General features: G+C 46.5%; 1 protein-coding gene across 1 annotated transcript in view; it reads right to left on the reverse strand.

Moving 5' to 3' along the window:
• Window positions 1-17,867, reverse strand: part of ITGB3 (integrin subunit beta 3) — a 47,864-nt gene extending 29,997 nt beyond the window's left edge. The window contains exons 1-2 of the mRNA XM_068530459.1: window positions 17,765-17,867; window positions 2,405-2,490 (exon numbers count right to left, since the gene is read on the reverse strand). Coding sequence (XP_068386560.1) covers window positions 2,405-2,490; window positions 17,765-17,831 — 153 coding nt within the window. The 5' untranslated portion in view covers window positions 17,832-17,867. The remainder of the gene's footprint in view (window positions 1-2,404; window positions 2,491-17,764) is intronic.
• Between the last annotated feature and the right edge of the window lie 3,372 nt (window positions 17,868-21,239).

The following is a 21,239-nucleotide window of genomic DNA, read 5'->3' on the forward strand; positions in this document are numbered from 1 at the left end:
TTTTTCCAGGCACTGCCAACTCTGCCTGTAACAGCCAAGGTAGGAGAGGCAGGAGAAGAGGGCTCTCCAGGGTTGATTATTCAACAAATCACATGCAAAACGGCCCAGATGGTTCACTTTTGGTTTTTAAGATCAACAGCCAAGACACTTTCAGCAGTTAAACTTGGTCAGTGCAGGGGAAGCCCTCAGGAAAAAAACAGCAGTCCTGTTCAAGTTTCAGTCCGGGATTCCCACCTCCCATTTCTCCCTGGTTGACAAATGATAACTCACACTGGTCTCCTCTGCTATCCCTCCTCCCCTCTTAGAGAGATAATTGTAGTCATTCACTAAGCCCTTGGCCCTCCCACTTCCCCAGGGTGCTGAGAACTCAGCAAAGGCCAGGAGGATGCTTCACTAACTTCCTGTGTCCCCCTCCCCCTCCCTAGGTCCTGTCCACTGATTCAATCCAGTGCAATAAATCTGACTTTATCACTCAAAAAAACCAAAAACAAACAAAAAAAACACTTTCCTTTTTAAATTCCATCCTCCTAGAAAATATCTTATTGGACCATCTATCTCCTCTCATTAGTTTTCTTTGGTCCTGGATACACCCATCTTCTCTCTGACTCCATCCCTCATCCCTAGGCTAGTCCTACATTATATTTTGATCCTACCTGGTACCTTTCCCACCCTCCTTCTTCCCTCCTCCCACCTTGGTATGCCCCATGGGAAAAAATTCACCGTGGCCATCAATAAATATTCTACATATATCTCCAAATTCTGGTCACATGACCTAAGGGCTTTGTCTGGTCAGGCCTCAGCATGGCCTCAGCAGGCCTGTTACCTGGCTTGTTCCTATGCAGATCAAGACAGGTGACAGATATTCCAAGAATCCCAGACTCCTCTGAACCACAGTTTCTCCATTTTGTTTTGCTTTGGGTTGAAGAGGGGGGAGCATCTTTTGAGTGATACTAGGGCTTCTGCCCTGGCTACCCCTCCGCTCCAACCAGCTACAGGCCATCCAATCCAATGAGGCGCCCTCCCCATCCAGCTCTCCCTTCTTCGAGGATTCAGCTGCAGAATTCCAACTTCCTCGTAAAAGAAGCTTAATAATATCATGATGGTGACCAAGGGAAGGAGCATACAGCAAATGAGAAGGGAGGAGGCCACATCACACTTGAGCAGCCAGTTCAGCACAGAGGGGTGGAGAACCTGCGGGGGTGGAGGGGAAGGGCTCACTCAACCCAGCCCCACCCCCAACTCCCAGCCCCAGGGAATATTTCGTTTGCTAAATGAAGTCAATGTGGCCCAGATGTTGGGCAGCTGCCTCTGGAAGCAGTTCTCGTGCTGAACTGCTCAGAGGCCAAAGCAGTGTGCTGGGCTGGACTCTGTCATTCTGGCTGTCCTCTCGTTGAGGGATAAACACAGCCTCTCGGCTCCCACTCCCCCCTCTCCCACCCCGCACCAGCCTTCCAGGGAGGTTGCCTTTTTAGGAAACTCAGCAGATTGGGAAGAGAAGCAGAGAGAATGAGTTAGAGCAGTCACAGAGCTGCGGAGGGCAGGGACAGAGAGGGCGCCTCAGGTAGCTGACACGCAGCCAGGCCAGGAGTTCAGGTAACCACCTGCCGGGGACCAGGCCCATGGCTCAGCCCCAGACTCCGTAATCACTGGACCTTCTCCAGCCACACTCACCCCCCAGCTCTTGCCAGCTCCAAACTCCCATCCCAGCCACAAACACAGCCATTCCCTCAGACACACTCATTCCCTAGGGCCCCAGACACAACAAATCCTCTGCCTAGACACAGCTAACCCTTTCCTGTCACCCTCCCAGCCTCACCAAATTGGCCCAGCTCTTTCTTTCATTGATACCTTCCCAAGAGAAGGAAGGAAGGAGAGGAAGAGGAGAAAGAAAGGGGAAAATGTAAAGCCATGGGGGTCCAGTCATCAGACAGGAAAAGGGAAGAGAAAAGATCCTCTGTCGAAACAGCCCCCCACACAAGTGCAAGATCCCTCTCTTATTTGCCTTTTAAAACTTCTGGAATATTCATAAGCCAGCATCCCCTCTGTACCTATAACCCTCTCGTGCCTCCCTTTTTGAGACCCGAGGCCCTGCTTCTCGGGGTGTTGCACCCCAACAAAAATCAAGCAAAGTGTGGTAAAGGATGGCAATGGCTACAGAGAGGCCAGCAGGCCTAACCACTCTGCCTAAGGCCGGGGCCACGCGATACACTCTGGATGGCATTCCCAGCAACAGCCCCTGACAGCTCCCTTCGACGCCCATCAATGGGAAGGCTTCTCCCTAGTTTTGCTCAGAAGGGACAAGGGGCTTGTATACTTCGGAGGAAGGAGATATCCCCATGGGTCTGTCTCTACACAAAAGCAGCTAAGTCTAGGGAAGCAATAAAGTCAGATATCTGCTCCTTACCTCGTCTGAGCACCAGGCACACATGGGACTCACAGCCAGACATTGCTGGCAGGAGCTCACGCCTCGTGTGGCACAGATGTTGGGCCCTGCAACAGAGAGACAGAGGCATTAGTATCTCATTTGACATGACGAAGTACCTGGTCTGCCCCCATCCTTTCCCAGCTTTCCCAAATGCCCAGGTTTACAGCTCTCAGATGCACACAAAATACACCTTAACCATCCCATAGACATTTACCAAACACAGGCTGTTTGGTAAGGGAGAAGGAGAATGAGGAAGGTCGGGAGAAACTCGTCACAGCCCTCAACTGATGAGGTCACTGTGACGGCAAGTGATGGAGCAAGTGTCAGATCATAAATGATGGAAAGGCTTTAATTAACAACTGATTTGACACTTACATTGTACAAATGAAAATCTCAGGCCCAGAGCCATGGCAACGTACCCTCTCTCCAATTATTCTAGTGACTTAGTCACAGCCGCTACACAGGGAATTCAGAGCCCGGATGCACTAACATTAACATACAGTCTAAATATGGGGGTGGGGGGTGACCGCCATGGCAGTGTCCTACTGGCCTGCCAGGGGAAAGCAAATCTTCTGAAATCTTCTCAAGCTTCCCAATACATATATCTTGGGATCCAAGTATATAGAATGCTTTAGGGAAAACCGCAGAAATATTAGAAAAAGTTGACTGATATAAGCTGGAAGAACATGGAATTTTGGAGCTGGAAGACCTGTATTTGAATTCTGAATGCGCTTCTTACTAGGTGTCATGACCTTGGTCAAGTTAGTTTATCTCCATGAAGTGATAATATCTGTCTCACAGGATTTGTGCAAAGAAGTCAGTGAGATAAAGGAGAAGCACTGGGTACACTACAAAATGCCACTCAAGTGTGAACAGTCTTCGTACTGTCAAAGGACAGAGAAAAAGCTGCAGGGAGGAGCAGAGACAACCAGAGGCATGAAAAGAGCCCTGAGAAGCCCAACCAGGAAGCAAGGCCCAGACATTTGCCTGGACAGAAGCCCCCATCCTCCCTCCTTCCCCCAGCTTAGCCTTCCTGGCCTCAGTCAGGTAAACCTCCAGTGCCCCAGGAAGGCCTTTTGCAGTACAGTCAGCCCTCCATATCCGTGGGTTCTGCATCCGCAGACTCAAACAACCACAGGTTGGAAATATTCAGGAAAAAAAATTCCAGAAAGTTCCAAAAAGCAAAAGTTGAATTTGCCACGTGCCAGCAACTATTTACATAGCATTTACATTGGATTTACAACTATTTACATAGCATTCACATTGTATTGTAAGTAATCTAGAGATGATTTATAGAATACAAGAGGATGTGCAAAGGTTATATGCAAACACTAAACTATTTCTATAAGGGACTTGAGCATCCTTGGATTTTGGTGGTCAGGGAAGCCTGGAATCAATCTCCCACAGATCCCGAGGGACGACTGTGCAAAGAGCAGAATGAGGGAGACCCATTCCTACTATGACCCAATTATCCTGACAATTACTTTATCCAATTTTCTAAAGTGGTCCCTTGCCCCCAGTTCGTAAGACCAGCAAATATATTTGGGGGAAATCAACCTCATCACTGGGATGTTTTCCCAGTGTCCCTGAAACTTCTTACGGAGCTGTCTCAGTCTCTTTTATAACAGCTTGGCTGAACTCCCTTTCAACATCTGGGGCAAAAAAAAACAAAACAAGAAAACAACCACCCAGCAAATGCGTGTGTACACACGTACACAAAATATTGTTAAGAAAAATTATCTAAAATGTGGAAATAGGCAAAGGGAGTACTGGGTGTCCTTTCAAGGTAATGCAAAGGGTTGACTAGTAGACCCACCATGCTTAGGGATTATCTGATTTTCCAGGGATGTGTACCTTTGTTTGACTTCTATCTTATGATTCTGTAAGAATAGAGGTTGACCTGTAGAAAACCAACAACAGTGGAGAACAACGTATATGATTCTTATCCAACAGCAACATAAATGATTTCTGTCCGGTAGAAAAGGTAACCCCCAAAGGTTAAGGTTTATTGCCTTGTAGAACATTAACCAATTTTGAATCTGTTAGGTAACTGATTTCAGCATTCCTTTGACTGACCGACTATAACTCCCTTACGTGAATTCTCTTTTGAACTAGTCAACATCTTACTGGTTCCCTGATTAAGTTGGATGAAATCTTTGACACATGTTCATTTTATAGTTGTATGAGAATCATACTTTTAACTCTTTGAAAATTGCACTTTAACAGTATCCATCTCAGGGCAGAGTGACCTAACAGAAAAGGTACACACACAGTCAGTAGACTGTGGTCCTAACTGAGTCACCCACTAATAATATAGCCTTGGATGATTCATTTAATTCCTCTCAGCCTCCGTTTCTTCACTCCAATATTCCCAACTTATAATTATTTATGTATCTGCCTTAACAGCACTGCCACTCAATAGATTTTAAGCCTCTTGAGGCCTGTCCTGCCCAGCCCAGCCTCAGTCCTTGCTCAAAGGAGATGCTCAATAAATATATATTAGAGCAAATTGAGAGGTATTGGACTAGATCAACTTTGTTTTGTTTTTTAAGCAACTGAGCTCATTTCTCCAAATTATGCATAGAATTCCAATATAAAACACGCAAATGTGTTGAAACTGTTCCTTGGGCAATTTAAATTTTCATTGTTCTCCACAAAACACTAGATTATACGTGGAATTCTTGAAGCACCTTCTGGAAGCCCCACATTTCTTCAGAGCCCTGAGTCTGTCTAACTTCAAAGGCCTTTCCCAGGACTTCCCTGGTGGCGCAGTGGTCAAGAATCCGCCTGCCAATGAAGGGGACATGGGTTCGATCCCTGGTCCAGGAAGATCCCACATGCTGCGGAGCAACTAAGCCCACGTGCCACAACTACTGAAGCCCGCGCGCCTAGAGCCCGTGTTCTGCAACAAGAGAATCCACCGCATTGAGAAGCCCGCGCACTGCCACGAAGAATAGCCCCTGCTCGCCGCAATTAGAGAAAGCCCGGGCGCAGCAACAAAGACCCAATGCAGCCAAAAATAAATAAATAAATTTATTTTAAAAAAGGCCTTTCCCAACCCTAAAATTCTGCAAGTGATATGCTACTGTAAGTCCCTGAGTAACCTCTGGGGCTCCAGCCTCTGACTGACTCCAACCTAAGCGCGTGATACAAGGACTGCGAGGTGGAAATTACGGCAGTGGTTCCAGACCTGGCCCTAAGGCACCAAGGCCACCTCTGAGTTGGGGTGGCCCTCAGCCATGTACTGTCTTTAATGGAAGAAAAGTAGCCAGTCTTCCCAGAGCTGCCAGATTCAGAATGCCTGAATGTTCAGAACCAGCAATGCATCCAGAAGGCCTCTGCCTACGTGGGCTGCCTGGCCATCTGTTATCTCACAACTGCTCTTTTCTCAGCCAGATGGGAACTCATCCCCCCTTTACTGCCTTATTGGAAGAGTTCTGAGAGAAGCATAGCCTGCACTATTTTAGGCATCCCTTCTTGAAGTTTCCATGAGAATCTACATCCAGGGGAGTAATTCTGGACCTAAGTGACATGGATTTTCGGTAGGGAGAGGAGAAGCACGAGATCGCGGGAAGAGTCAGAAGAGAGAAGAGGGCCGTGGGAGGTGTGGGCGCTGTCTAATTATTTTCTGAAAACTTTTCCCAGTCTATCCATTTAGCCATCCATTCATTCTCAAATTAGCATTTCCCCATGAGTCCTTGACTCATAGCCACGAAAGAAAGCCTTACCAGATGTGAAATAAACAACAGCAGGACCCCCTGCAGTGAACGGGCAGTCCCTGACCCCAGAAGATGATATGAGCTGCTGGGACTTGTTCTTTAGGAAGTCATGGCTGGAGAGTCACAGTTACCCAGCTCCCCTTACCTCTCCTTTTTAATGAATCACAGGTTGATTTCATGAGCACCAGTGATTCCCCCCACCCACCCGCTTCCTGGGATGCCCCCCACCAAGACCTGCGACCAAGGGCAGGTTCCCCGGAATGCAGTGGCTGAAAGTGACTGACTCATCAGAAATCTCTGCTCCTGGGCCATGCTGATTCAATGAGCCATTGCTCCGAGGCCACCCCTCCCCCCAAACATGTGGAAGGAGTTTGGGCCTCTGTTTCCAGTCATTCATAAGGCCTATGTTCCTGCTCAGCCTCGGAGGCCCAGACTCGGCTCTGCTGGAGAATCAAGGATCTTCATCAGAACTTTGCCACTGAAACAAATTAACAACCCCTACCACCCATTTTCTTGGACAGCTTAGCCAGAGCGAGGCAACAGGAGGACTGGCCCTGGTCCTCCCAGTGTAGTTATAAAGCAACCAATCCCTGTCACACTCCGAGCACAACAGCTGGCAAGACAGAAAGTTCTCAATAAAGGCTGCTGCTGCTACGGTTGCTATTGTTTTTATTGTTGCTGTTTTTATCCTGAGGCCCAAGCAGCTAAGGCAGGGGATCAAAAATATAATCTAGGAGGGATGGCCAAGAAGAGAAGGCCGATTAGAAAACATAGACAAGACCAGAAAAGAACTTTGCCTGGAAAGTAGAAGTAGAAGGCTGTGGTTTGACACATCAGCCCAATTCACAGAACCAGAAGAGAGACAAAGGGTGGGGAAAATGGAGAAAAAAAAGGGAACAAGGAAGGGAGTTGGAACCAGTGGAAGTCATAATGCGTCAATGAGAGCTATTTTGAGGATATGCTGTCCAATTAGACAGGATGTCAGAACACAGGAACGGGCCACCCTAGTGAGGCCAGGGGACTCCAGGAGAGGGCTCTGTCAGAGGGAAAGGTGTTCAGTGGGGAGGGAGGGGTATCCATACCGCAAACACCATGCACATCTCTCTTACTATCTGCAGGGAGGAGTTCTGGCCTGGGTCTCCAGCCCCGCCACTGACCTTTGACTAGTGACTTCTCAAATAGGTCCATGGGGACACTGGGTGACTCAGGCAGTGCCTGATCTTCCATTGCAGTCACCTGGCTGGGTGAGTCATCCAAGAACAAAACATAGGCTAACTGTGCTATGGATGCAACAAGTGGTTTCTCTAGAACAAGCTGTTAAGAAAGTTTATTTTATTTTTGTTCTTTCATTTACATGCAGCAGCAGCTCAGTAATCCAAGGAAGGGGAAGAAGACAGGAAGGTGGGATTCAAGGTAACACATACCTCTGTGCTCTGAGCAGAAAGCTTCAGTAACCATCGCCCAAAGCAGTAGGGAGTCCAAGCTACCGTACAGGAGGCATGCTGATTTCAGGGATTTTCAAATGTTTTAAAAAAAAAGTGCATCAGAGCCAATTAAATATGGTACTTTACATCGGAAGCCGTTTGTGTACAATTTGCCTCGACCAATATTAAAATGTGTTATGGGTTGAACTGTGTCCCCCAGAAAGATATGCTGAAGTCCTAACCCCCAGTACCTACAACTATGACCTTATTGGGAAATAGGGTCTTTGCAGATGTAATCAAGATGGGGTCATTAGGGTGGGTGCTAATCCAATATGATTGATGTTTTCCTCATAAGAGGAAAACACCACGTGAAGACAGACAGGGAGAACGCTGCCGTATAAAGACAGAGGCAGAGATTGGAGTGATGCAGCTGGAACACAAGGAACGTGAAGAGTTGCCAGCTACCACCAGAAGCTAGGAAGACAAGAGGAAGGAGTCCATCCAGCGTCTCAGAGGGAGCATGGCCCTGTTGACACACTGATTTTAGATTTCTAGATTCCAGAGAGAATAAATTTCTGTTGTTTTAAGCCACCCAGTTACAGCAGCCCTGAGAAGCTAATAATACAAAATGGATTTGCATTTCCATAGCATATATGACATGATTTTGAGGAACATTGTTCCGAAATACTCTGCATGATTGAAAAAAGCCAGCCTAACCATTTTGTAATGGTTAACCCACCTATGGATAACAGAAAAGTGTTTACTTTTCTTTTATACTTTTCTACTAACAATGGTGTTGGCATTCATTCATCCACTCACTTACTCAACAAATATTCACTGAGTACCTACGTGTGTCTGGCACTCTGCTAAGCACTGGAGACACACTGATGAACTAAACAACCCCCTTACTCTTGTGCAGCTGAGAGTTTAGTGAAAATCAAACATGCTCAACAGAAAGCCAAAACATACACAACGAACAAGTACCATTTCAAACAGTGGCAAAGGCATTAAGAATATAAAGCAGGACAAAGCATCGGTAAGGGGAGGGTGTCTCCTTTAAAGAAAGGCCTGGGCTTCCCTGGTGGCACAGTGCCTGCCAATGCAGGGTACATGGGTTCGAGCCCTGGTCTGGGAAGATCCCGCATGCTGCGGAGCGACTGGGCCCTTGAGCCACAATTGCTGAGTCTGCGAGTCTGGAGCCTGTGCTCCGTAACAAGAGAGGCCGCGATGGTGAGAGGCCCGCGCACCGCGATGAGGAGTGGCCCCCGCTTGCCGCAACTAGAGAAAGCCCTCGCACAGAAGCGAAGACCCAACACAGCCATAAATAAATAAAAATAAATAAATTTAAAAAACAAAACAAAACACAGAGGCCCCCCATCACTGCTCATGAAACCATTGTTTAAAAAAAAAAAAAAAAAAGAAAGGCCTCCCTGAGTGACATTTCAAAATGATATGAAGGAGTGAGTCATGGGAAGATCTAGGGGACGAGTATTCCGGAAAGAATCCACAACAGCTAGATGGTCCTCAGCCTCTTAAAGAAACAGCAGGAAGAGAGAGGGAAGAGGAGGGAGATAGAGAGAGGCGGTTGGAAACGCAGTCAGAGACCATAATACTGGGAAGCAGTAGCCATGGTAGGGAGTGTGGCTGTCATTCTCCGTGTGGTGGGAAGCCGCTGGTGGGCTGTAAGCAGAGGTGAGCAGAAGTAGATCATCCTGGCCGCGAAAGGAGGGCAGACAGTAGGGGAACAAGACCAGAAAGAGACCAGTTAGGAAGCGTTACAACCATCCAGGCAGCAGAGGGCAGGGGGTTGGATTTGGATGGTAGTGGTATCCGTGGCATGGTTAGACCCTAGATGTTCTCTGAGGACTTGCTGACCCACTGGCATGAGGGACGTGACCGAAAGGCAGGAAGGATTTCGCCCTGAGCAAGTGGATCCCCTTGGACAAAGCTCAAATGTACTGACCACGGGCCATGCCCTTTCACTGACCTTTCTTCAGCCAGTAGGCCCTGCCCTTGTAAGTGAAGCCAGATCATGTCTTGTTATCATCTCCAGCTGGGATAATTAAGTCGCCATGTTTTATGCTGAACACTGCAGAAAAAGGACAGAGTCCTGTCTTCTGTGTAGTTATTATCTAAAATTAACACCCAGCCCCTGGAAAACACCCTGAGGGCAGGGGGAGTAAAACGATGAACACTATTATTGTGTAACAGTGGATGTGGTGGGGGAAGCATGGTGGTGGGACAGCAGACAGGAGACCTCAGGTCTAAAACCACTTTTACGGCTCCACTGGCTGTGTGACCTCAGGCACGTCCCTTCATCTCTCTGGTGCTCTCTCTAAGGTCCAGTGACTCTTTGAGTCTCTGTCACATCCCTATTCGAGAACTTATAATTGTTCCCTCCTATTTAACAGGTGTAACCCAGCCACATCAGCCAAGCGCTGGAGACCTTCCTTCTCCCCATGCTCCCAAATATGGGCGGAATACTTACCTCAGCAGTTGTTAGGATTAAATGAGATAACATAGATGAAAGAACCACAGATGGCATAGCAGATGCTCAGTAAATGCTGGTTTCCTTCCTCCTTACCTTCATGCAAATCACTTCCTGCACTAGGATGCCCGTCCCCCCCACACCCCTACCCGCCTCAGGGTCAGATGAGAGAGGGTCCTTGGTCTCTACAGGATACAGTGAAGAATCACTGGCCAGGAGACAGGAGCCCCCAGGGCTAGACCCCACCAATGCCACTAAACTAGTTGTGTTATCTTGGGCAAGTCACTTCACCTCTCAGGACCTCCCTTTTTGCTTCTCTGTAAAACAAACGGTATTAGATTAGATGATTTTCAAGCTGCCGCCAGCCCTGGAAGTATATATTCCAAGCAGAAAGCATCAACAAGCTGACTAATACTCTAGGAAGCCTAACATCCCAGGGCCCAAGACCCCTCAAATATTGCACACATGTCCATTTCTTCCTAATGGCCTAACTAATAATTCGATTCAAATGTTGCATCTCAAGTTCTGGAAAATTTTATCAGCACAGGCCCCACCTCCCATCTGACTCATTCAGTATAGAAAAGAGGCAAGCCCACACCAAGCTCTGTTTGAGGCCCAGCCCAGCAGCACGCTTTTGGTGACCTCCTTGGCATTCAACTGTCCAATTCTGCTACTTTTCTCCTGAGCTCATATCTTGTGGGTATAAACAGCAGGTGGTGGTGCTGTCACCAGCCCTTGCTTCCAGCCTGTCTTGGTAGGAAGGCAAATTGGTCCCACCATTTTGGAGGACAATTTGGAAAACCTATTAAAATTTAAATTTAAAATATTCATGTCCTTTGACCCAGCAGCTTTAGTTTAAGAAATTCAGCCTGCAGAAACACTTGAACAAAGGTGCATAATAATGAACAAGGATGTCCCCTGCCGCTTTATCTGTAGTAGCAGATAATTGGGGGTGATCCCAATGTCTACCAACAGGGAATTGGTTAAGAAAATTCAGGTATATCCATATAGCAATATGCCTTCTGGCTAGAATTACAGCTCTTGGCATAAATAGTAATGGAAGGCCATGCACTGATATAAAAAGATGCCCACGGTATATTAAGTGACAATGATCCTATTGTGGATGATTCTGCTTGAGAAACAACAATAATGATAAATCATTATATACGGTGACAAATACATAGGAAAAAAATTCTGGAGTAACTGTCAACAGTGGTTATCTTTAAGTACAAGACTACAAGGGACTTGTACTTTCTACATTATTCTATTTCTGTACTGCTTGACTTTTTTTTTTTTTTTCCAGCCGTGCCATGCAGCTTGTGGGATCTTAGTTCCCTGACCAGGGATTGAACCTTGGCCACTGCAGTGAAAGCGCTGAGTCCTAACCACTGGATGGCCAGGGAATGTCCTTGATTTTTTTTTTTTTCCCCACAAAAAGCTGAATTCGTTTTATAAGCTAAAAAAAAAAATTAAAGCTAATTTTAAATGTCTTCTCTTCTGCCTCAGTCTCTACATTTGCATTCATTTAAATGTAAGCTCCCCAGGGCATGCCAGGCTCTCTACAAGCAAGCACCTTCAGCACCAAAACCCGGTAACCTCTTGGAATCCCAAAGCTCAAGGGGAACTCCAGAAGAAACTTGGTCCAGCCCACTCCCACAGCCTTCAGGAATCTCCCAGGAGAGTGTGGTCTATTCTCAATTTGTAGGAGTCCCAGAATGGAGGCACCACACTCCCCTCCTCTTCCACCTCCCCAAGGAGTTGGTCAAACCTGCCCCTTGCAGGTGGCTTCAGCCCAGGTTGAACCTGGAGGAGTTTATCACGTGCAGTGGCTAAAGCAGGGGTTTGGAATCATCAGCAGTTCTCACAGACCTGGGTTCCCTCTATCCAAGAATCCCATCAGCAAACAGATTTAGGGTTGACGACAGGGACTTTCAAAGTGGCTACTGAATGTGCCTTTTGCCAAACTTCTCGAGCTTTCTTCCAGGGCAAAGTTTTTCAAGCTTGTTTTTAACTGCAGACCTCCCTTTTTGCCCCCCCAAAGAAATCCTTACACGGACTTCCACATTATTAATCAGCTAAAGGAAAAACTTCTCCAATTGGCGGTGGGGAAGGGCAAGAGCAAACTGACGTCTCTCCCTTTGACACATTCACCCGTTTGCAGCCCTTGAGACCCCAAGAGCCTGAGGCCCAGAGGTAAGATGACTTGTTCAAAATCACCCAGCAAATTGACAGAAAAGCCTGCAGAGCCATGAATCGCATATCGTTTTCTCAATTCCAGACCCACAGTTCTTTTCACCCTGAGGGGTTTTTCTCTATATGAACAAAAAAACTGGCTTTTGTAAGTTGAAAAAATGTAACACAAGTTTAGGTAAAAGAATAGACATACACATGAGAATTATTACATATATACATACCCATGAGAATTATTACATATACATATTACATATGCAAGTTTAGGTAAAGGAATACACATACCCATGAGAATTATTACATACATTATTACATAATGCAATAATTCTTGCATTATTACATATGCAAGAATTATTACATATGCAAGATTTTACAAAAAATATGAATAGAACACACCATCTAATTAACAGTGAACATTAGGGGGGAACAGAATTAGAGGGGAACCAGCCATTTACTCTCCAATATGTGGCTTTCATATAATGAGCATATATCACCTCATTCGCCCCATGAATATTTAAATAGCTTTACTAACTGAACTAAGAAATGCTGGCAGAGAGGAAGAGAAGTCTTTTTGTGGGAACATGAAAGAAAACCAGAAAGGAAGACTTATGGTGGGTTGTTTTTTTCAGAGATGCTACCCCAAATTTTAAAAGGTAGAATAGCCCCAGTTTACTTAGCTTCTAGCTCCAAAGATTGTGACATACCATATTTGACCACATTTGCTTTTAGGACCAAGGATAATAAAAGTGCTGGTTGCAAATGCATCTATCCAATTTCAAAATTTAGAAATTGAAAGCTGGATCTGGGTTTAACAGATATAGCCCCCTGCTTTCAGGGTAACTGTCTCAGAACCTGAGGAAGACAGAGTAGCCTGGGATAACCTCTTAGCATTCTGATATACGCAACAACATGAATGAGTCTCGAACACATTATGCTAAGTGAAAAAAGCCAGACTTGAAAGGCTACACACTGTATGATTTCATTGATATGACATTCTGTAAAAGGAAGAATTGTAGGGACAGGAAACAGATCTGCCAGGAAATAAAGGTGGGGAAAGGAAATTGTTGACAAGGAGCTCAAGACAACTCTTTAGGGTGATGGAAATATTCTGTATCTTGATTATGCTGATGGTTACTTGACTGTGAGCATTTGTCAAAATTCATAGAACTGTATACCTAAAAAGGATGAATTTTACAGTACATAAATTATACCTAAATAAACTAACTATAAAGAAAAGAGTGTTCCTGGTGATACTGTGTGCATGCAGAGAAAGGCAGATTTTATAAATTTTTGCTGCAGAGTCTCCCATTTAAATAAACACCAGCAGTTCACACAGGGAGAACAGGCAGTGTCATTTCCCTGCTTCCACCTGCATTTCCACTTGTGACCTGAGCTCCATCAGCCACAATGATTGTCCCACTCAGAAAGGGCCAGGGGTCAGGAGAAGAGAGAAGAGGCGATGGGGTGAAGCAGCAGGCCAGCTCTGTGGGCAGCAGAGGGGGCTGGGTCAAGCCAAATGGTTGATCCCTGAAGCCGCTCAGTCATTCCCGCAGTTAATTATCTGTCTGCTGATTCATGAGCTGTGGTTCCTGCGGGCATGTTTCCTGGCTATCCCTGCCAACAAGGGCAGAAGGAGTCTTAGGGCTGGGAGGGGATGATAACCAGAGATCCTGAGTGGGGTGGGGAGTTGTAGAGGGGGAATTTCTACTAGGAAATTCCAGAATCATATCCAGACTCCCCCTTCTCACTGTTGCCTCCTTGCCCCAATTATGCTGTGCCCAGGAGACCTCGGCCACTCACACTCACAATTTTGAAGGCGGTAAAGAAGAATGCTGCCCTTCTGTGTATGTTCTCCCAGGAGGTGGGGAAAAAAGCAGACACTTCACAGAGGATCCCCTGAGTTTCCAGTACCCTCAGAGCAGAGATCTAAATGGTGCAAAAGTATAGAGGTCCAAATGCCCAAAGAACTCATGGTCTTGACTGTATTCTAATATCCTCCAGAATGCCCAGATGGAGCACTTGAGGATCGTCTATGAATGAATACAGATATTCAAATATTGGGTATCTTAAGGCGAGGCACATCTCCTCTAGATGCCTTTTCATAGCTTTCCATAGGTACGTATTTTCCCACCTATGTGTCAGCCACTGGGCATAGAGTGTCGAACAAAAGAGACATGTCCTTCTTCTCAAAACCTGTGAATGTATTTTACTTTCCTCTTTTCCCAGGGACAGGACTTATAAAGCAAATGTATGGGCCTCTCGTCCTCTGGGACTCTTCTGTGAATTCTTATTGCGACGGAGCAGCTGAGATATGCCAAGCCACAAATGCAGAATGGGTTGAAATAAGGAGGAGTCCCCTGTCACATAGGCATGGGAAAAGGGATCCCATGGGTCTCATTTGGGAACCTGGATTGTATTCATGCACGAAGCAGTAGCAGCCTTACCTCCAATACATTGTAGTTACCAAGGATAGGAAGAATAATGACATTCATAGCAAGGACAGGAAGAATAATGCCATTTATTGAAAACATTTTTTGTGCCTTTATCTCATTTAATTGGCACAATCATAGGAGTATTATTTCCTCCACTTTACAGATGAGGAAACTGAGGACCCAAGAGACTAAGTCACTTGCCCAAAGTAAGACAGATAATAAGAGGCAAAATCAAGAATTAAACCCACATCTGATTGGCTTTAAATCATAGCTGTCCCTTTCCCCAGCCAACAAGCCTTCCTCCTATGTCTCTCCAGGCTCCGAGGGTTGCTGCAGAGGGTTTCAGTTGGAGAGTTTCCAGGATATAAATCAGGAGGAGAAATCAGCACCTCAGCTCAGAACTAATCAATTTAGATGGTGACAGCAAACAAAACTTGTTACTCAGTAGGTCTCAGATTAGAATAAAGAATCATATTTGGGGGCTTCCCTGGTGCTGCAGTGGTTGAGAATCCGCCTGCCAATGCAGAGGACACGGGTTCGAGCCCTGGTCCGGGAAGATCCCACATGCCGAGGAGCAACTAAGCCCATGCGCTACAACTACTGAGCCTGTGCTCTAGAGCCCACGAGCCACAACTACTGAAGCCCGCGTACTGCAACTACTGAAGCCTGCGCGCCTAGAGCCCGTGTTTTGCAACAAGAGAAGCCACCGCAGTAAGAAGCCCGCGCACCTCAACAAAGAGTAGCCCCTGCTCGCTGCAACTACAGAAAGCCCGCGTGCAGCAACAAAGACCCATTGCAGCCAAAAATAAATAAATAAAATTAATAAATTTATTAAAAAAAAAAAAGAACCATATCTGGGGAAGCCACAAGACCCAAGAGTTCTTGAGTGAAGCTAAAAAGATCACCTTTGCACATAAATTCCAAAACTCAAGTTTACACTCAAACAACCTCTCTATTCCCCATACGAGACTCTCCCACTCTGGGGAGGCCTCTCTGTGCCACCCCCACCCAGTTCTATCTCTGTCCCTTCAACACTGTGTATCCCAATATAGCTCTCCGACTCTCATCCTGCATCTGCTTCCCAGGGATCTGATGTTACCTGCAAGCCAGCCCCCAACACTGAGATGGGGGATTTAACTACAGTTGAAACTGCTTTTACTGGGGGCTTATTACTCTGGAGGTCTTCTCTAGAGCCTATGCTCTTAAATATGACTCTACCCTGCCTCTCAGAGGGAGTCTGAGGCTAGCTCAGTACAACCCATCACCACTTCTGGAATCACCCCAATCACAACAATGAATCTGTGAACAGATCCCCAAGAGGATATTTCATGCAAACTTAGGTATGTCAGTGCAGTGGAAACCTCTACGGATTATTGAAAAAAACCAGATCGACAAAAGGTATACTTCAGGGGTGGAGAGAGAGACACCAAAATAACAAATACACTCTTCATTTTCACTAATTGATCCAAGCACCATGCTAGGCTCTATCTTGTGTTACCTTACTTCTAAAACTGTAAGAAAATATAATGATTAGATTCAGAAATCATTCTGACATTCAGGAAGCTGTAGATGTGAAAAAAAAAAAAAGCAAAAATGTTTTAAGTTCATAGAAGCAGGCATCTCCGTAGGAGACAGCTGAATTGCCTCTGGATTTCTCCATTCAGACAGCATCTGAACCAAGGCTCTGACCTCTCCCAGGGCTGAATGCTGGAGATGCATAATTCCATGCCATGGTCATCAGGCTGCTCACTGCAGGCTAAAGACATCAGCTGACCTGTTTGAGCATCTGTCACATGGGAAGCTTCAGCAGTACTAACTTAAACAGCCCCCTATATATTATCTCTAACTCCTTCATCAAGTTATGGGTCATAAATTGTGGTGATGATTTCATGAGTGTATACTTATCTCCAAATTCAAGTCATATACATTAAATATATACAGCGTTTTGTACGTCAATCATATCTCAATAAAGTGTTTTTTTTTTTAAATGATGCTGTTCCCCTGTCCTGCACAATCTCTTATACATGCACGAGTCTTGAAGGAAGTCATCAAGTATTTCTGAATAGCTATCTTTGAAATGGCCTTAGCAATAAATCTTACTTTTTAAAAAATAGCTTCTGCAGGAACTAAATTGCCTTACAATCAGTACTACTCTTTTCACTAAAAGTAGGTATATGCACACTTGTGCGTCCTCTGCAGGGAAACACAGCCGACCAGGAGCCAGAGTTTTCCTTGGGAAGGTCACACAGGCTTCGGAAAGATCAAGGCAGCAACCTTTGGGCTGTGCTCTGCTCTGCCCCTCCCAGCACCAAGGAGGCCGAATGCCAACTGCCTTGGCAGCTGATAGTGTGTGAAGCAGCAGGAGAGACAAAGCCAGGGAGCCAAGCCAGCTCCAGGGACCCGTGGCGTAGCAGCTCGCATACAGTGGAGATTTTTCGGATGCTGGGTTTGTCCCGGAAGCAGAGGCACCGCTGCCACCCGGGGACACTGTAGGAGGCAGAGCCCTCATCCTCCTCCGAATCGTTCCCGCGGGGAGCCACCAAGCAAAACCCAAACAGAAACTTGGGAGAAAGTGTACACAACGAGAAAGGGGAATGTCGAGTAAGCGGCAAACCCAGGGGCGCACACACTCTCATCCGAGAAGCTACAACCGCATCCCTCTGCCAATGCGCGGGAACAGCCCCGGGAAGCCCCAGCTCGCCTTGGCTTCCAGAGCCAGTCCGCCTTCGGAGGGCCGGGACCACCTGCGATGCGCGCAGCCGGGGCATGAACTCGGGGCTCAGAGATGCGCCCACCTCACCGCGCACGTTGAGACCGCCCGGAGCGGGCGCCTAACCTGGCTAAGGGCTTCGGTGTTCCGGAGCACCCGCCCCTAGGTAGCCTCTCGCCTTTCCCACAGCGGGGCCCGGAAGGTCCCCAGCTCCGGGCTCCGACAGCCCCAGGCTGGTCCCGCGCACTCGGAGCGCAGCCGCGCAGGACCCGCCCGCCCGGTTTCCCCGCTCGAAGTCTGCACACTTGGCTGCGGAAAGACGCGCGGCGCGGCTCACGGGAGAGCTGCGTCCCCGCCGCGCGGGAGCCTCACTCACCTCCGACGCCGACGCCCGCCAGCGCCCCCAGCACCAGCACAGCGGCCCACAGCGGCCGCGCTCGCATCTCGTCCGCTGGCCGCTGCGCTCCGCCTCGGCCGCGTCCTCCAGCCCCACAGCTCGCAGCGGCGCCCGCGGCCGCTTTTCCCGTGGCCGAAGGGGAGGGGACGCAGGGGGTGGGACGCAACGGGGCGGGCCGTGGACTTGCGTTTCCTCCCCTCTGGCACTTTTCTGGACCCTCCACCGCATGGGGGGAAGTGAGAAACCGTCGCTCGTTTCTCGCCACTTCGGCCGGCCGGTACGCAAGGCAAGACTGGGACCGGAGAGGGGGTCGAGGTCGCGTCTTCCGCAGACATCCTGGTCCCAGGGTGCGCGCTGGGCACTTGGAATACTTAGAAAAGCAGGAGCCTGTGGCACTTCTCCCTGGAGACACCCACGCGGCTTTCTCTTTCCCCTGAATTCCTTGGGCACTTGCCCTCTGTACCTTGAGTTTTGGTCATTCACACATTCATTTAATTGACAAACCTGTTGAATGCCTACTCTGTGCCAGGCACCGGTTTAGTCCTTTATTATTCACTAATTTTTATCTTGGGTTGGTTCGGTTTTCAGGTAAACTGTAAACCTCTTGAGGACAGGACCACATCTCAAGCTGTGTAAGCACTTGATGTCCAGAAAGGGCCTTTCTCTACAAATACTTGCTTGCACAGGATAAGTATCTGATAAACGTTTCAAGACACAGTCAATATACTACCTCCACTCAAACTCACAGGCTTTGGAGCTTTATCTTACTCTCTTCAAAGGCCTCCTGCCTCCGCCGAATCCTACCTATTGCTCTCTGGGTCCTCCCCAAACTGGAAACTTCAGGAGGCTCAAAGGGGCAAAATGCTAGGGCTATGAGCAGGAGGCCACCAGTGGCAGGGGCTGGTTCAGGCTGCCTCAATGGGAAACTCTAAGGATGACTAAAAACAAGCCCTGAGGACTTCCCTGGTGGCGCAGCGGTTAAGAATCCGCCTGCCAGTGCAGGGGACACGGGTTCGAGCCCTGGTCCCACATGCCGCAGAGCAACTAAGTCCGTGTGCCACAACTACTGAGCCCATGTGCCACAACTACTGAAGCCCGTGCGCCTAGAGCCTGTGTTCCACAACAAGAGAAGCCACCGCAATGAGAAGCCCGTGCACCGCAACGAAGACCCAACACAGCCCAAAATAAATAAATGAATAAATAAATTTATAAAAAAAAAAAGAAGGCCTGAGGCATCAGGCAGGATTTGGACATCTCTCCAGCTCTTGGGCTCCCCTAAAGGCTTTCAGGCTGCCCCTGGGCTTCCCTAAGCTCTCTCCTGAGACACACGAGATACCTGAGAACTGGCCCTGCCTCAGATGTCCAGCCTCATCTCCCATCCTAGCCCAAGAAGGTACTTAGCATTCCCGAACACTCCATGCCTCTCTGTCTGACTGATCTTACTTCCTTTTTCCACCTGGAAAATTCCACTTCTCTTTCAAAAAAACTCAGATGTCCCTTCTTCCATGTAATCTTATCTGATATCCCCCTTCCTTCTGCCCCACCCTCAGCAGAGATGGGCATTCCCTCCTCAGACCTCCCAAACACTAGGATACACCAAAAGAATAGCACACATCAGCAGAAGTGTCACTAGCAATTTGCAAGGAGGCAGGGGAGGAGCCAGCCCACAATGGGTAGATGGGCTTCCTGACCTGAGCACAATATACCTCTCCTAGCTGCTGGAAGGCCTCTAGGTCATTAGCCATTTCAACAGTGTTGCCATTGCCCTGGTGCAAAATCCACATCACACAGCCTGGTTACATCTCTGCCTCAATATTTACTTATGTGTTTAATTCCCATATATATATATAACCAGTCTCCCATTCACCTAGGTGTCTCCTCAGCCTAGCTCTGCTGGTGCCAACCACTTGGGGTGGGCACTGGCCCAGCAAACATGCCATCCAAATTTCCAACCCCTTCAGCCTGAAGAACTTTCTTTAGCAGATCTTGTAATTAAGGTTCACTGGCAACAGATGTGCTCAACTTTCATTTGTTTCATTCTCATTTTCAGTGATATTTCTTATATAGAGATTTCTAGGTTAACAAGGTTTTTTTTTTTTCTTTCAGTACTTTAAAGATGTTGTCCCACTGTTATCTGGCCTCCACTGTTTCTGATAAGAAGTCAGCCATCATTTATTGTATTTTATTTAATTATTTATTTATTTTTGGCCGCGACACGCAGCTTTTGGTATCTTAGTTCCCTGACCAGGGATCGAACCCTGGCCCTCGGCAGTAAAAGCACAGGGTCCTAACCATTGGACTGCCAGGGAATTCCCATCATTTACATTCTTGTTCCCTTGTCTTTTCCCTCTGGCTTTTTTTTTTTTTTTAATCATTTACACTTACAGAAAAGTTTAAAAATATTAGAGAGAGTTCCCTTTTATTCTTCACTGTTTCCCCTACTATTAACATTTTGGATTACCATATTGTAATTATTGAACACAGGAAGTTAACATCGATATGATGCTATTAACTAATCTAGACACAATATTTGAATTTTGCCAGTATTCCACTAATGTCCTTTTTTTGGTGTAAGATCCAATCCAGGATCCCATATTGTATTATTATGTCTCCTTAGTCTCCTTCAATCTATGACATTTTCTCAGTCTTCCTTTTCTTCTCATCACCTTGACACTTTTGTGTCAATTATTAGGCAAGTTATGGTGTAGTATGAGCCCCAGTTTGGGTTTGTCTGATGTTTTCTCATGACTGTATTGAGGCATTCTAAACAAGAATATCACAAAAAGTATGTGCCTTGTCATTACATTATACCAAGGGGTACATGATGACAAAACAACTTATTACTTACAGTGTTAACTTTGGTCACACGGTTAAGGTGGTGTCTGCCAGGTTTCTTCACTATAAAATAACTATTTAGCTCTTGCTCTCTGTAATTAGTAAATACTTTATGAGAATATAATACTGCAATTCTATGCAAATGTCCTGTTTCTCTTCATACATTCACCCACTAATTTTAGCATCCATCAACGGTTCTTGATTGCAATTAGTTAGTGTGATGTTTGGTTAATAGTGATTTTCCACTTCCCTTTTTCCTTCTACAGCTATTAACTGGTATTCCATAGTAAGGAAGACCTGCCCCCTTCTTCCTCATTTTTAAAATTCAGTTATTTATTTATATCAGTATGAATTCATGGATATTTATTTTATTCTATGAGTTATAATCCAATACTATGATTTATTTTGTTGCTCAAATTGTCTCAGTTTGACTCTAGCTGCTTTTAATTTACTCTTTATCTTTGATTTTTTAGCAGCTTGACTGTAAGATGAATAGGTGGTTTTCTTCATATTTATATCCTGCTTGAGGTTGGTGAGACTCTTGGATATATAAGTGGTTTATTTTTCACCAAATATAGGAACTCCTTAGCCATTATTTCTTCCAATATTTTTTCTGCCC

Source organism: Eschrichtius robustus, chromosome 20, assembly GCF_028021215.1.
Source record: "Eschrichtius robustus isolate mEscRob2 chromosome 20, mEscRob2.pri, whole genome shotgun sequence".
Classification (NCBI taxonomy): Eukaryota; Metazoa; Chordata; class Mammalia; order Artiodactyla; family Eschrichtiidae; genus Eschrichtius; species Eschrichtius robustus.